General features: G+C 40.2%; 1 protein-coding gene across 1 annotated transcript in view; it reads left to right on the top strand.

Moving 5' to 3' along the window:
* ext1b (exostosin glycosyltransferase 1b) overlaps positions 1-16,309 on the top strand; it is a 185,175-nt gene that overhangs the window by 139,825 nt on the left and 29,041 nt on the right. Inside the window, exons 5-6 of the mRNA XM_041808251.1 lie at positions 8,631-8,763; positions 14,938-15,056. Coding sequence (XP_041664185.1) covers positions 8,631-8,763; positions 14,938-15,056 — 252 coding nt within the window. The remainder of the gene's footprint in view (positions 1-8,630; positions 8,764-14,937; positions 15,057-16,309) is intronic.

Here is a 16,309-nt window from a genome sequence, read left to right on the forward strand (position 1 = left end):
TGTTTCCAGCTAAAATGACAGATTCAGGCTGAGTGTCACTTTGAGTTTAGCAGCCTCTCTCCTTCCTCTGACCTCCTACTGTCACTTTAATAACAACAACGCAGTAAGGGAAAATATTTTGAGTGGAAAACAGCTCATCCATCCACCCTCCCCCCTTATTATTCAGTTTAAACAAGTTGTTTATAGATGCCGGGATAACACCTGGGCTTAGCGCTAGCTTCACGCTGTGCTTACAAATGTCTTCCTCTCCCCGCCTCGTCTCTCACTGGAGTATCCCATCATGCATTTAATTTCCTCTCTCACCGCGCCGCTAAAGCCTCGGAGCAAGATCCCCGTCACTGCGACAATCCTACTTATAGTATAACCTCGCGGATCTTACATCTGAATTTGACTTTTACTCACAAACACAGGCGCACATACACAGGCTAGTCCGTGTGGTTTTATTTAGCTCTGTTTGTTATCTCAGTGTGGGACATCACACAGAGGCAGGCGCATCTCCATATGTCAAGGTGTGTGAGCCTAGATAGGCACAGTACCACCCAGGCATAACCCTGCTGACGTGATGTCACTCCGCACTAAAGAGCAGAAGGACACAGCGAAGGAGTGTGACTCAGTGTGGGTTTGAGGGCGCGTAAAGTTTGTCAGTGTGTACTCGGAGAGGTTAACGCTTAATCCTGACTGACTGTCCTGTAAAAACTTGCATAAGGAGAAGAGAGTGGTGGGTGAAGAGGAGAGGGGGTGACATATGTAAATGGCGTTGCCGTGGCGGCCCCTGAGATAACGAGCGACATGGTTTATTCATTCTGTCGAACCTCCCTCCCCCTCCTCCTCCTCACTGCAGATCTGTGACACACAAACACTCTGATATCTTGACAGATTGGATCTCCTTGCACACACTCCCAAACACACTTTTTATTGACTCCCATCCACTCCAAAACCTTGAGTGTGTACGCCAGTGAGCAGGAAACACATTTCCAACCTATCATGCGGTGTTTCCTGTCAGGAAGCGGACACATTTCGACCAATCACAAGGTCAATATAGCCTAGCTTGGCCTGTGTCTGCTGGTACACCTATTAAACCCACCTATTAAACCCTGTTCTCGCACTGTGCTCCCGGAGAAGCAGGATTTATCTATCATGCTCTAATTGGTTGATTGTGGCTGTTCTGAGCTGAGATTGAGTCGTCCATCATGTCCCGACTGAAGGGGCTGCCGGCGGGGGAGGAGCAGCAGCCAAGCGAGCAAAATTGCCCCTCATAAGGTGTAAAGGCTCGGGGTTTTTTAGGAGGCAGGCTGTGTTTTTATAGAGAACTTAACTGATTCTGAGTTAATCTGTTGGGTGGAGGTAAATGGTTATCGACTCCCCTCAGGGACATGTAGAAAAACCTCACATGGTGCCATTTTTTCTCCCTACCAGCCCCTCCTTCCTGTGATGAATTTTTATGTCCTTTTGTCAATATTATTACAGTGTGCTGCCTTTAGCTATACCATTAACTTTTTTTACAGTTCAGCTGCAGCTGCTCAGCAGCTTGACTCCTTTTACTCCCTTTAGTTACACTTAATTAAGTCCTTCATTCATTTTTTATGTTGCCAAAAATGAGTTTATGTCAAAATTGTACATTATTAAGAAAACACTTCATGCTTCAACCTCAGCTCTCTGGCTTAGAAGAGGAAAAATCATGGATGAAAACACATTAACAGTGTCCATATTTACACAGCAGTCATTTTCCTCTGATGTTATCCACAGGTAGGAAGATAAAATGCTCTTAAAATGTAATGATCTGTAAAAATAAAAACTGAAATATCACATTGACGTAAGTATTTAGACCATTTGCATAACCACTTGAAATCTAGCTCAGGTTCCTCCTGTTTCTCTGGATCTTTGCTGAGATGTTTCTACACCAGTGGTTCTCAACCTTTTCAGCCCCTGACCCCCAAAATAAAGGTGTCGGAGACCAGGGACCCCCACTGTACCTGAAGGTGGTTGAACCATGCACATTCAAGAATAGTCATGTGCAGACAGGGTCACCCATAAGGTGGATAAAAGGAGCGCTTTCTGGGGCCCAGCCAGACTGGGGGACCATGGATGTAAAAAATGTCAAAGGGGGCTGAAGTGACAAAAACAGGCATAAAAAGTGGTAATGGGGGATTAAAAAGTAGCCAAAATGGGTTTAAAGTGGCAAAAATGGGTGGAAAAATTTAGTGAAATTGGATGAAAAATTGGTTTGAACTGGAAAAAAATGGGTTAATTAAGGCAGAAATTGAGAGAAATGGGTTAAACTGAAAATGGGCATAAAAAATAGTGAAATGTGGTTAAAATAACATAAAAGGTGGTTCATAGTGGCAATAATGGGTTAACTGAAGCAATGATAGGCAGACGATGGCAAAAATTAGAAAAAAGTGTTGGAAAGGGTTTAAAATTGACAAAAATGGGCTTTTAGTGCAAAAATGTTTAAAAATTTGGCAAAATTGTTGTTATAAAGTGATGAAAATGGGCTAAAATTTGGCACTACTGGTGTTACGTGGTAAAAGTGTCATTTAAAATATATTCTTAATTTTTCTTCGGCATCTGGAGACCCAGGGTCCCGACCCCCACCTTGAGAACCACTGTTCTAGCACAGTGGCCTCCATAATTCTTAAATGGGAGAAGTTTGGCACAACCAGGACTCTTCTGAGAGCTGGTCATCCAGCCAAACTGAGCAAACAGGGGTGAGACACCTTAGTAGGAGAGGTAACCAAGAACCTGATGGTCACTCTGACTGTGTGAGGATGGGACAAAGTTAAAGAAGGACCAGCATCACTTCATCCCTCCACTGATCTGGGCTTTAGAGCAGGGCATGAAAGTCTGCTTGGAATTTGCAAAAAAACTCCATGTGAAAGTCAGGCAGGCTTTCATGTGTAGATGCAAAGAGTAGTGAATAATTTCAGTTAAAACAACATTTTTGAAACTACAAACAGATAATGGCTAACATTAGAATCCAGACGATGAGGCTAAAGGATAGTATTACCACTAGCTAAGAAGGGGTTAAAATTTTCTATTATTACTGAAGTTTTCATGATGTTATTAAAAAGGAAGATATATACATATATATTTAAGTTGTTTTAAGTGAAAGCAAACAAGCTATTAGCTAGGGGCAGTGGTTACATCTGTCGCCTCACAAGAAGAAGGTTCCTGGTGAGAACCCCCATCAGACAGGACCTATGTGGAGTTTGCCTGTCCTCTGTGTGCAGGCATGGGTTCTCTTTGGGTGCCCTGGCTTCCTCCTTCAGTCCAAAGGCATGCTTGTTAGATTAATTAGTGACTCTAAATTGCCCGTAGATGTGAGTGTGAGTTTGCCTGATGCTTGTCCGCCTTCCACCCACTTAGTGTTGTGTATTGTGTGGGGTTTCTTCCGATACCTCTGCTAAATTGCTGCTCACATGAGGGATTAAAAGCCTCACCTGGAATACTTAAGAATCCCCCTGGAGATGCTGAAAAATGTTTTGGAGAGAAGAATGTCTAGGATGACTCTGCTTAGTCTGCATAGATCCTGGGAAATGATTGTGTTTATTTATCCAACCATTCCAGCATAATGTTTAAAGAAGGAAGTTTAAGGCAAATATGATGTTTTACATCCATTTACATCCATTTTTTGCATCCACAGGGGATGGGGAAATTTTATGTTGTGTCTGTTATTAGAGTGAGCCATTTCCAGCCGTGTCATTTTGTTGACAAAACAGCCATCAGACTGTCTTTACCAGCCTCTATACAGCCGTCCTTTTGAGTTACCAAGCCAGCAGCCATCACCTCCTGATTCAATAGACTCCATAAAACACGGCCGCAAACCTGTGTCTGTTTTACTGAAGCAATTTAGCATGGCTCAAGGGCAAGGCAGCAATATCTCTCTCCAGCGCCTGGAAAACGGCGGCCGACTGTTTGAGTGACTGCTCTATTTGTGCACAGAAAGCATCAGGGCAGGTCTGACTGATGGGTGCTCAGATACAGCTGATGACTCTGTCTGGATCTCTCTCTCCGACAACCTCTGACTTCCTGATCTGTTTGCAAGAAAAAGACTTTGCTTCGGTTTGTCTGCCGGGGGAAATATTACACAATAAGATAGATTTCCTTCAGCTCAGCCTTGTGCCGCTGCAATTCACTCTTGACATAATCAATAGCTGCTATTGAGGTGGTACAAAGCAAACATTTGGAAGGCTCAGCCGGCTTCTAACTTTATTCTAACCCCTACGGACTCACTTTTATAACACTTTTTCTGCTCCTCTTCTCTGACAGGTTTTTGAGTAATGCTCTGAGTATTATTTCTACATTAAAATGGGTTATTGGAGTTTGGAAGATTAGCTGTGTTGGTACTAATTCACATTTATGACTATCTTCTTCCTATTCTGCATTTTTTGTGAGAAAACTTTGCAGTGAGAGATGTTTTATAGGTGTGATTACAAGCCTCACTGATCATATGTGCAATTCTTTTCCATCCATTATCCACGAGGCAAACATTTGTTCCCTTTTATCAACAGAATTGTTTCTGATTTATATGAGTCCCCTGTGATCTTAGGGAAATTTTCTTTGAAAAAGTTCTTGTAAAGCCTTTTTTTCCCCAAGTTTGAAATGCAAGGCGCCTTACAAAAGGCAGAGTGGTCTGAAGAAAACAGAGGCACTGCTGTAATCAAACTGGGGTTTCATCTTTACAACACACAGTGAGTCTTTTCATTGCTTTATGGCTGTCAAAGCTACTCAGATCCTTGTCTTTTCCAGTAAAGTTTCTTGTTAAATCCCAGTTTACTAACCTCAAAGTCTGCTCAGAGTTTTATTTTTACCCCATTTTCTCTTAATCTGTGGCCATGTTTGTCAGACTTTTGATTAATACATCCACTAGATGTGTCATATTATCATCCTCTTCACATCTTATTTATTCAGCCTAGTATTCTGCATTTGTTACTTGAAACACATCTTTCATTTGAGTCTGGGAACAGCTTGATTGCTGAGCTTCTTTTTTACCACTTGTAGTGTTTTTGGTGTCTCTCTTCTGAGGTCTTTGCTGTGTCTCTGGTAGGACAGATTGTTTTGTCACTGTCAGAGCTGCTTGCAGTGTCGTTGAGAATCCCTAATGAGAAAAAGTACACAACAAAAAGCAACTTTCACTGTTGAAAAATCAAGCCTATGTGGAAAACTGCAATTCCTCAAGTGTCCACTAGAGACTGGCTGCAAAAGTTCTCTGAGTCACATACATGGCCATTCAAAAATGGCTGTTTTGACAGCAGACTTCAACAGGTTTACAGCCCACCATTTAGAAGTAAATTTGTTAACAGCTCATGTCTTTATCGGCACACAGAGCCTGAGATTTATTCTTACGAAACGTATATTTTTTACTTTATGGATACAGTATAATTATGGATCATTTTGGCTGCTAAGTTAGATATTAATGTAAAACACTCATATTAATGCACTATCAATACTTAAGTTTAAAATAATCAACAGGGACTGACACTATATTCAAATAAATGTACTTTGATATGGAGTTGGCCCCCCTTTTGCAGCTATAACAGCCTCCACTCTTCATTGAAGGCTTTCCACTAGATTTTGGAGTGTTCCTGTAGGAATTTGTGTCCATTCATTCTGTAGAACATTTATGGGATCTGGCACTGATGGTGAATGAAAAGGCCTGGTTTACAATCTCCATTCCAGTTCGTCCCAGATGTGCTTGATGGGGTCAAAATCGGGGCCAGTCAAGTTCTTCCATCAAACCGTGTCTTTATAGTCATTTATAGGAATTAAAAAGGGCCTTTCCAAAACTGTTGCAACAAAGTTGGAAGCATAGCATTACCCAAAATGTCTTGGTAAGCTGAAGCATTAAGATTGCCCTTCACTGGAGATAAGGGGCTTAGCAAAACCCTGAAAAACAGCCCATTAACCCTCCCACACCACACTTCACAGTTGGGCAATGCAATCAGGCCGGTCATGTTCTCCTGGCATCCGCCAAACCCAGACTCACCTATCTGACTGCCAAACAGAGAAGCCTGATTCATCACTCCACAGAACACATCTCCATGGCTCCACAGTCCAGTGTCAGTGTGCCCTACACCACTCCATCCATTGCTTGGCATTGGACTTGGTGATGTGAGGCTTGCATTCAGCTGCTTAGCTTCCATGAAGTTCCCATTAATGCCAGTGGAAGTTTTGAACTCTTTAGCTTTACAATCAGCAAAGTGTTTATGACTTTGACACACCATGTGCCTTAGCTGTCGTTGACCTGCTCTGTGATTTATGTAGTCTTCTGCTTCATGGCTGAGTTGCTGTTATTCCTAAACGCTTCCACTTTCTAATAATATCCCTTAGATCTGACTGTGGAATATCCAGCAGTGATGAAATTTCATAAACCGTCTTATTGCAAAGGTGGCATCCTATCATGGTACTACACTTGAAGTCACTGAGCTCTTCTACTGATATCGCAACAGGGTAACATTATGTGCCCCTGTCTATCAGCTAGAGTCTGAGCTGCACTGCAATATCACCATGCTTCAAAGTGACATTTGGATAAGAAATAGAGCAAAAGAACAACTGGATGGAGAGAATGATCTTTATAGTTTTGAGGATTGCCTAAACAAGAGAAGTGTTATGGCGATTCACCTTCATTTACCTTGTTACCATGGTTACTTCATGTACACATGCTTGCCCTACATCAGCACAAACGTCTTGAAATTTCAGCCTACCCTGCTTAGATTTTGACCATCCTTTTTTTCCTCTTAAGTCATCTTTATGTAAAAACAGAATTAAATCAGTAACGCACATCCTGCTGTAAAGTTACTGTAGTTATATTGGCCTTTATATCTGGACATAAGTATGCAAATCAAATCATTCTATGAGACTATGCTTTAGAAAGAAAAAAGTGCTCACTGACTAAAAGGAGAAACCTCCAGAAGAGCAACATGAGAGGTCAACCTTTAGGGACAGATGTACTAAGAGAGATGAATTATCTCTAAGTAGACAGTAGTAGCAGTGATAGAGCTACAATTAACAAAGAAACAGTTATATAACCTACTAATAGTTGATAATGTTGGTCATCAGCATCACATTTAGCACATCTTTCGTATATGATTTACATAACCCAAAGATCATTTGATGAAAACGTGGTTAAAACTGCTACAGGACAAATTATATGACCACTGCCAATGTGTGGTGTTTTTTCTCTCTGGTTTTACTATTAATAGGCCTGTGTTTGAATACAAGGTTTCACTTCTACAGTGAATACCAAGGCTGCTCATTAGGGGGGGAAAGGGGTGAGCTTTCTAGGGCACAGCAGCAAGAGGGCGCTAGCAAAAACATGTCCCATTGAATTAAGCTCCAACAGCTGTATTTTACTTTGAACCCAAATACTAGCAATTTTCATCAAAGCAACACAAACATTTTATTTAGCCTTTTTTGTAGCCTGTTTCAAAAATGTAAAACCCATTTTGCTTGGAATTGAATCATTCTTTTTTTTTTCCTTTCCTTTTTGGTTATGGTTAACACTGAACAAAACCATTTGGGTTGTGATGTCAGATGTATAACTAAGCCATGGCCTGTGGAAAAGTCAGAAAGAAAGACAGAACTGAGGCAACTTTCAAGGGGATGTTTGCACCCAAAAATAACTTGTTAGGATACCTTACAGCACCAGAAGAAGGTGTAACTTAGCCAGGAGGCCAGCACCAATGCTATTGATTCTACTTACCGTCATGTGCATATGTTTTAGGCATGTGGGGCGCTAAGGGTCTGATATGCTGTCAAGGTCAACACATGTTGACACGTGTCACTCGGCAGCCAAGGTCAAGCTTGACGGCGCTGCTTCTGCCTAGGCTTTTTCACTCCTGGTAGTACACCCAGAGACTGCCAGAGGTTTTCAGACCCATGGGACATCTACAGCTCCCGACCAGGGGCTAGTAGTGGCAACCCTACTGCCTGTCCCAACAGTACCATAGGCCACACTTACTAGCAACATCCACCTCTTACTCTGCCCTAAAGGTGTGGACTTTGCAATTTTCAACAGATTCTTTTCCCATGCCCCTGGTAATATGTAAGGACATCCAGAATACCACAGGGCTTGTGTTAATCCTTCTTCCCACCTAATGTGTCCCTCAGGCTGGCTTACTTGCCAAATCCAAGCCTTACTTCGCCCTTAATTTTTGGCCCAAACATGCCTGAAAGCTCTGCGCACTACTGTACATGCACTGATATTCATAAGTCACGCCTGTGCAGGCTGTTTCACTCAGCTTATAGAGGGTCCAGCCATTTCTGTGGGCAGGCCTGGTAAAGAGCAGTGTCCAAATAATACTTTCTAATTTTGTATTTTACTTGTGGTAAATGATAACTGGTTTACAAACTTTCAGAACTCTGCTTAAGATTAAAAAAAATGAGCAGTCTGGTGTTTAAACATTTATAGACATGTGTTTAATCTGCATTATTCATGGTTTGAAAAAAAAAAGCATCCTTTTTTTCTCAAGCCGTTGACTTTTACAAATAAAAGAACTGAAAGAGAATATTTATTTGGGAAGTTGGGAAACAGAAGAAATGTTTTATACAATAAAGCAAAAATGTGATGATAGACTCTTGGTGTTTTGTTTGCACTCTTTTTATCGTGCTTCTCTCGTCTGTGTGCTCAGATCATCCAGGACCGGGTGTTGGAGCATGGCTCCAGGAGCAGCCTGATGTGGAACAGTCACCCTGGGGGACTCTTCACTCTGCCGCAGTACTCTGGATACCTTGGAGACTTCCCCTTCTACTACGCCACGCTGGGTCAGTAACACACAAACACCTAAACATAGACACATTGCTACTTGTGCAAAGTGTCGTTACGTAACACTTCCTCACACCTTTGTGACAGCGAACTGACCCATAAAGAAGGGTCAGAAAAATTTCTCTTAAGATTCCTTGAGCTTCAAACGCTCACACACAAATGTGTTGTCAAATCTTCTGGACAGAAAAAGACTTTCCAGAGGTTTTTGTCAGGCTACAGCGGTACATTTAAAGCAGAAATATGGCCTCCAGCTCAATCTGCTGCCCTCCTTGAATGTCTTGTAGCGAGTGGAGTGGAGAAATGGGCCTTTGACGGATGTTTGTATTAGTCCTGCTGACACAATGGTCCGTCCATCACTCTTTTTTGGGAGTCAGCACTGCTACGTTACTACTGCTGCTGCCACCGCCACGACCAGGCCAATTCCTCTCGCCACGGTTCACCTGCACCGAGTTTTCCTCCGCCACGTTCCTGTGACCCAAGCGCCTCGCCATCCCTCACTCCCTCACTCCATCTTCATCCAGGCTGCCACAGATGCACACAGACTCCCTACAAAAGCACAAATTCAATTGACGGAAAGATATTAAAATAGATGAGCGAGGTGACAGAGAACAATTACAGCACGGCAAGGCTGATTTCTTTGTCTCAAGTGGACGCAATTAAAGCAAAAAGATCGGCTTTGGGGAAATTAGGTGGAATTTACTGATTGGTTATGAGGACTTTTCAAGTTTCTTCAAAATTACACTTCTTGTTGTTATCCAGGAGGCAAAAGAAGACACAAGAAAGAGGATTCTTCAAGGTTGATTACATATAAAGGTCTCCATAACAATCAAAACTTGATTTTAAATGCTTATCCTAGTATGCCGTAGTGAAATAATACGGCTTAATGATTAGAACTATCACAAGTAAATCAAGACAACACTACACTTTGCAGATGTAACAGTAAACATTGTGTTAATGAGAAGTCCTTATAAATAAATCAGAATGTAAAACAGATCTTTATTAAACTTTAAATCCATACTAGTAAAACATTTATCACCACTGTTAACTGTTATATAATAACTTACTGTAACTGCCAAGGTGGGTAAGCACCGTGCCGTACAGCATTAACCCATATGATATATCTAGACTAGAGTTATGTTTGCAAGCAGGTCTGATATTGGCCAGCACAGATGTATTATTAAACGTTAGATTTGGACATAATGTATATGTATAAAACTGTTTTTACTGGTTATTTAACATCCTAAGACCATGCATGTACAGTGCTTAACAAATTTATTAGACCACCTGTCATATTTGTCTCAGAGACCATCCAGCATCATGAAGTGCTTCAATGCGGACTCTTTCATTTTCACTGAGCTCTCCACGTTTTACCATTTTGAACAGGAATGAGGAATTTCAAACTGAATTCACCCGAATTTGAGCCAGCTCACTGGGCTTCTCTGAGAAGTCAGAAATGAATCAAGCATAACATTCAACCACTAAAACTCATTTTTCTGTTCAGGAATGCAAGTACATAACTATAATTTGACATATTAGTCAAGAAATATTAATGTGCTTTGCTATTTTTCAGTTTTCAATCAATGAATTTGAAAATTCATGGATAACAATAATAATTATATTTTAGCATTAAAAATATCATTTGGGTTAAAGAGCTTCCACATATTGGTGTATTAACCGTTGCAGAAACATAACAAATGATTTTGGTAATTACCAATGTTGTTAATTTAGGGCAGCTGTGGCATAAACCTTACTTTGGTTAGAGTTAGGGTGGTCTAATAAATTTGTTAAGCACTGTACATCTGAGATCAATAGATCTGGTCCATTGAAGTTAAAGCTATTTGCTAGAAATTTTGAGTTTACTTTGAAATTGTCAGTAATTTTCATTTTTTTAAATTTAATAACAGGGACATTTTTGGTCAAAACTAATTCCTGGTCAAAGACACGGCACCACATTTCTGTATTTGGACAAGGGGCCCATCCTAAATCATGACATGTGTTGATTGTGTTCTCAAAATTCCTGTCCTGCTTGTTGTTAGCAGTTACTCATAGTAAATATTTGATAGTAAAACTTTTGAAAATGCTTTTTACAATAAACACTGAAAGTAGTTGTGACTTTAGAAAATGAACTTATAAAAGAGCCAGTTTTTTCAGTAATGGTCCGCACAAAATAATGCTTTGCTTTCATTGGTCATAATGATGCATCATAATTAATTTCAGTCACATTGTTTTTCTTTTGTTCTTGAAAGCAACATTTACTGCACCTTTGCTTGCTTAAAAAAAAAAGAAAAATCATGACCCCAATCCAAGTACAAAATATTGTATTACAGATAAAAATATAATAGTGAGCAAACATTTCATTCTTAAATTGGCACCATGCTGGCCCAGCTCAAATGCAGTGGTAAAATCTCCCCCTTATAATATGGAACAACCCTTTAAGTTCCTGATAAGCTGTGCATAATCTTTGACAAAATCTGCATAAACAGATGTGAAGATGTTACCAGAAATTTCCACTATGATCGCTTTGTTTGAAGAAAATGGACTTTGATGCATTTAAACTCTAAATTGAGAAATCACTGCCAACATTCTGGCACTTTTGGAATTTGAGCTGCCATGTTGCTGACGCTTCCTGAGGCATTCTGGTGAGATTCTTCTGAAAATGTCCAATTCCATCCAGAATCAGGACAATCCTGCCCTCACACACAGGGATAGAGCTAAGGCCAGGGATGTACTGAGACTGAGTTTGCAAACCCTCAGCACAAGAATGCAGCTATTCAGTTATCTGTGAATTTTTTGGAATTTTGGCAGTAAATTTTGGTTAAAATCAAACAAAAATGTCCAGGCGAGGCCACCACAGCTGGGTGATGAGGCCTGGCTGTCATCACCGGTGGGTTGGGTGGAGTTGAGGCAGGATTGAGGTCGTGGTTATGCATGGGTGGGTCAGTTTCTTCCATTCTTTAGAAACCAAATCAAACTGAGAAGCAGTTACCTTGATAGGCTGAGGACAGTTTTCTTGATGGACCTTGGTTATGTGCGCAGGATAGCTGTCATGTTGTAACAGGAAAGCAATCCATCCTGACTGACCACAACGCTGGAAGCACACATTGGTCCAGAGCCTGTGGGTTGGGCGCCCGTCGACAGGTCTTGAGATAAATCCAAAGGTCTCAGTTAAAGGGGCTAAAAAAAGAAAAATAATATCTCTGCCACAGAGTTAGCCTTTTTAAATATTTTGTTGTAGGAGTTTATTCATTTCTCCTGAGTATGCTTTTATTTCCTCCAGCAATTATTCAAATGCAACAATGAAACATTGTTAAGGGGAAGCTGTTTCTGATCCTAACTTCTTTTAAATTAATGGACAAAAAAACTTTGGATTCTTGGTTTAAATATCTGAAGATACTCAATATGCACTCTGTGTCATTCAGCAACTGTTCATAAGAAGAACTGTGGTCTTCAAATCCATTGACACAGTTTTTAGATTCTGACATAAACAAATGTTTTCTTATCTGTGATTTTTTTCACTTAGAAAAATAAATCTAAGAAACACTCCAGAAAGCTCTTGCACCCATTTATGTAATGATGATGGTAAAATTATACATTTTGTACTTATAGACACTGGAATATGCTAGATTGAGAAAGAAAAAATAACATGAAATGTAAGTGACATTTTTCCTCAATTTGTATGAATGTAGCGCCTTAATATTACCAGATACCATGGTGAATACATGATTTAACATGTCAACTTTCATTTCAGTCACGCTAAATGTTAAATTAGGAATACCAATTTAGCCGTTTTTAGATTTTTTTCAGTAAATGCTTACTTCAAATGATTTAAAAACAAAAAAAGAAAGAAAAACCAGCCTTACAACACATAGATGTAAATGTGTTTAAATGACGTTTTATCATTTTACAGCATCAGTTTTAAGAATGTTGGTTTTCTTCAATTCATATTTGTTCTGAAATATTTTTGAGAATATATAGCTATTGTCTCAGATAAAACCGTTTTTCAGGGAGCACGTCTGTTAGCATTTTAATAAGCTGCAAAGGACCAATGTTTTAATGCAAATACATTGCATCTTATCAAATATCAAAAAAGACTTGTGTGCTTTAGTTTCCTCTCTGTGAGAAGGAGTCCATTGAATCATCTTTTAAATGTCTCTGGTTCTTTTCTGAGTGCCGACCTCTACCTGTGGAGCAGCTGAAACGCATGAGACTCCTGTTTTATTAACTCTGTTTCCCTACATCTGTATTGCATCCTGTTTCATATTACAGATGCGTGTCATTTTAGATGGTAGTGCTAACTGATATCATCTGATTAAATGTGGCTCACTTTAACTTTTGCTCAAGCTGACATATCTACACTAGCTACATAGTTAACATTACTGTAGAAGCCAATACGTTAGCTTTAGCAACATAAGCTTTAGTAAATGCAGCAAATGCTAACATAACTAATGTAACTACATTAGTTTTAGCAAATGTATTATAAACTAGCTAATGTTGCTTCATTAGTTTTAGCTTTAGCTACATTAGCTGCATAGCTATTTTACAATGATAAAATATGAGTTCATGAGATTGGCAAATATGTTAAGGGTGTACAGTCTTCAGCTGTGTTATCCACAGTGCTTATGTAGTTAACAGAGATTTGTTACCTTTAGCCGTAGTTAAATTTGTTAGAATGTGAGTTTTTTTCTGATAAGCAGGCTGTTTCGTCATCTTTATTGAATGTTTTGTAATAAGGTTTTGCAGGTCACGTTTATGACTTTTAACTTTTGATATCTTTACCCTTACCTTAACCATTGCCCTAACGCTAAGCAGAAGTTAAAACTATTTTTATTTTGAAAGCTTTACAGTGTTTTTTCTGTCCTGGCATATGCACACATCTCACAGTAGTGGTCTTCAAGAGTCTGAGAGCTGCAGTCTGCAGTCAGACTGTCTGGGTCATTTTAAGCAGCACTACAGCCACTTAAGAACTAAGGTTTTCTTATACTTGAACTCCTGTGTGTGATTATTTTTATTTGTTTTATTGTAATATCGACACTGTAGTCTTGCTTCTATACTGCGCATATTGTGAGCCTTCTGTGTTGCACACCGCACAACAGACTTATGATCTTATGTGGGCATAAAGGGACCGTTTTCCATGCAGATTAGAAACAAAGTCTCCTTAACTGTGAAAATGCACAAGACTTTGTTGACATCTTCATATTCTTTTTACCAAAAAGTGCATCTCAGACTCATTGGGAATATTATATGTCCTCAAACACCTAAACAAATCCTAAACAAGCTTCTTGTGTTGCTGTAAACATTCAGCTGATTAGCTGGTGTAATGTGCTGATACAGGCAGTGATAAAAAGCCACAGAGACTGGAGTGCTAAAGGCAGAGAACAGCCCGCACATCCAAAATTTAAAACGCTGCACGACACTCATTCTGCTGCAGGTTTTGTTCAGTGTTTCATGAAACCCTGTTTATGAGCTTGTTACAAATTTACATCCCAGGTGTTTTAAAAACTCTGCACACTCTTAACTTTCTCATTACACATCACAAGGATAGTTTAGCGAGTTTTAAGCCTGCGTGTTGTCATAAAAGTTGCTGGGTGGCGGAAAGGAGAGTCCTCTAAAGCTATCTCCTCTGCGCTATGCTTTGTTGGTTTGGGTCTGATTAGATTTAAATTAGGAAAAAGTAGGACGTCCTCTATGATCCGTCTTCCTCAATATCTTATTTCCTGCTCATTTTCAGCCTCGATTACTCCGTTCCAACATCAAGTCAGAGTGAATTTAAAGTCACATCAGCACTTCTGTGTGTTTGTCGGCCTCAGATACAGCTGAAGAGTTTCTGAAATGAAATATTCAGTGATCAAGAGATTTGGCATTTTCAAAACACATTAACGTTGTTGAATATTTTAAGACCAGCTTGGAAAACGTACTTCCTTGACAATTAAATCATCCATTTTTTTTTTTTAATGCTGACAGACTCATTTCATGTCGCATCTTTTACTCAAAATAGTTGAGAAGTGTTTTGGATGGAGAGCGTTCAGTTCTCCTGCAGCTTTTTTTTTTTTTCCTCTTCAAAGAGATGGCTGACAGTTTGCTTACACATGTCCCAGTGTTTATTGGCTCTAAAACTGTTCATCTGCTTTCATAAATGACATATTTTCATGATAATCTTTTCTGTTGTCTTCCAGGTATTAAACCGTACTCAAAGTTCACAGCCGTCATCCACGCCGTCTCCCCTCTCGTGTCCCAATCCCAACCCATCCTCAAGCTGCTGGTAGCTGTGGCAAAGTCTCAGTACTGTGCACAGGTAAGTCATACATTCATGTATGCATCTTCACTGCAGAATTACCCACACTCCTCCCTTTATCTTGACCTTGTGACTCCACTGTGTTATGTAGCTCATTCTTTGAGATCGCATTCTCCAACCTGAACAACAGCGCTCATCCTGCATCTGTGTTTGTGTGTGTTTATGGTTGTGTGTTAGCTCCGATGGATTGAATTAGAGCAGCCGTTTGTAGCCGAGCTACATCTGTCTCCATGGCAGCCAAACCCCCTTCAGCACAGCTGGAGACAGCATGTATTGATTCCCCCGCTCGCTCCTTACCAACTCGGGAAATGAAATGGAATTTGCTCCCTGATGGCTGGTTTTTGTGTGTGTCTGTGTGTTGCTTGTTTGGCCAGCAGAGTGTGTGAGTAAGCGAGGATGTGTAGGAGGGATGCGCTTCCTTTGGTGTGCAATGTGTGATTGTGTGTTAAGCGTATGACTATAATTGTTTGGCAGTTGAATAAACAATATAAGGGTGTGTGTGCGTAGGTGGGATGATTCTACATGAGTGTATTTCCTATTTTTGTGTGTTGTTTGTCTGTGGTTCCTCATGTCTGTTCCTGTATTTGTGTACATGCTGACATGTTAGAGGTCAACATGTCCATCCCTGTGTTAGGGCTGGGTTTAAGTCAGAGAATTTAGTGCTAGTGCCAGTCTGGATTCTTAGTTCAATGTCTGATGCAAACACACTCTTCTATGTATTTTAAGAAGGAGGAGTGTGTTGTTGTCTAGGCCTGCATGGTGGTGAAGCACCGTCGCCTCACAGCAAGAAGGTTTCAGGTTTTACAGGGCCTTTCTGTGCGAGTTTGCATGTTTTCTCTGGTACTGTTCAGGTACTCTAGCAATCTCCCACGGTCCAAAGACATGCTCATTAGGTTTATTGGTGACTCCGGCACCAGTAAGAGCCAGTGAGTGCCCTCCAAATGAACTCAAACTATTAAAGTGCCCTCTTTGGTGTATTTTAAATGGAAAATTTGACAACATGTTTCCTTTGGTGGCCATTATATGATAAATTTGACATGGTGCCCCCTTTAGTACCCTTTAAATGGACAAAAGTGCCCTCACTGATGCCTTTTAAATAGAAAATTTGACAAAGTGCTCCTTTAGTTCCCTCTACGTGGACAAAAATTGACAAAGTGCCCTTTTTGATGCCCTCTTAGCGGACATATTTGACAAAGTGCCCACAAAAGTGCCCTGGTTGATGCCTTTAAAATAGAAAATTTGACAAAGTGCCC

Source organism: Cheilinus undulatus, linkage group 16, assembly GCF_018320785.1.
Source record: "Cheilinus undulatus linkage group 16, ASM1832078v1, whole genome shotgun sequence".
Taxonomy (NCBI): domain Eukaryota; kingdom Metazoa; phylum Chordata; class Actinopteri; order Labriformes; family Labridae; genus Cheilinus; species Cheilinus undulatus.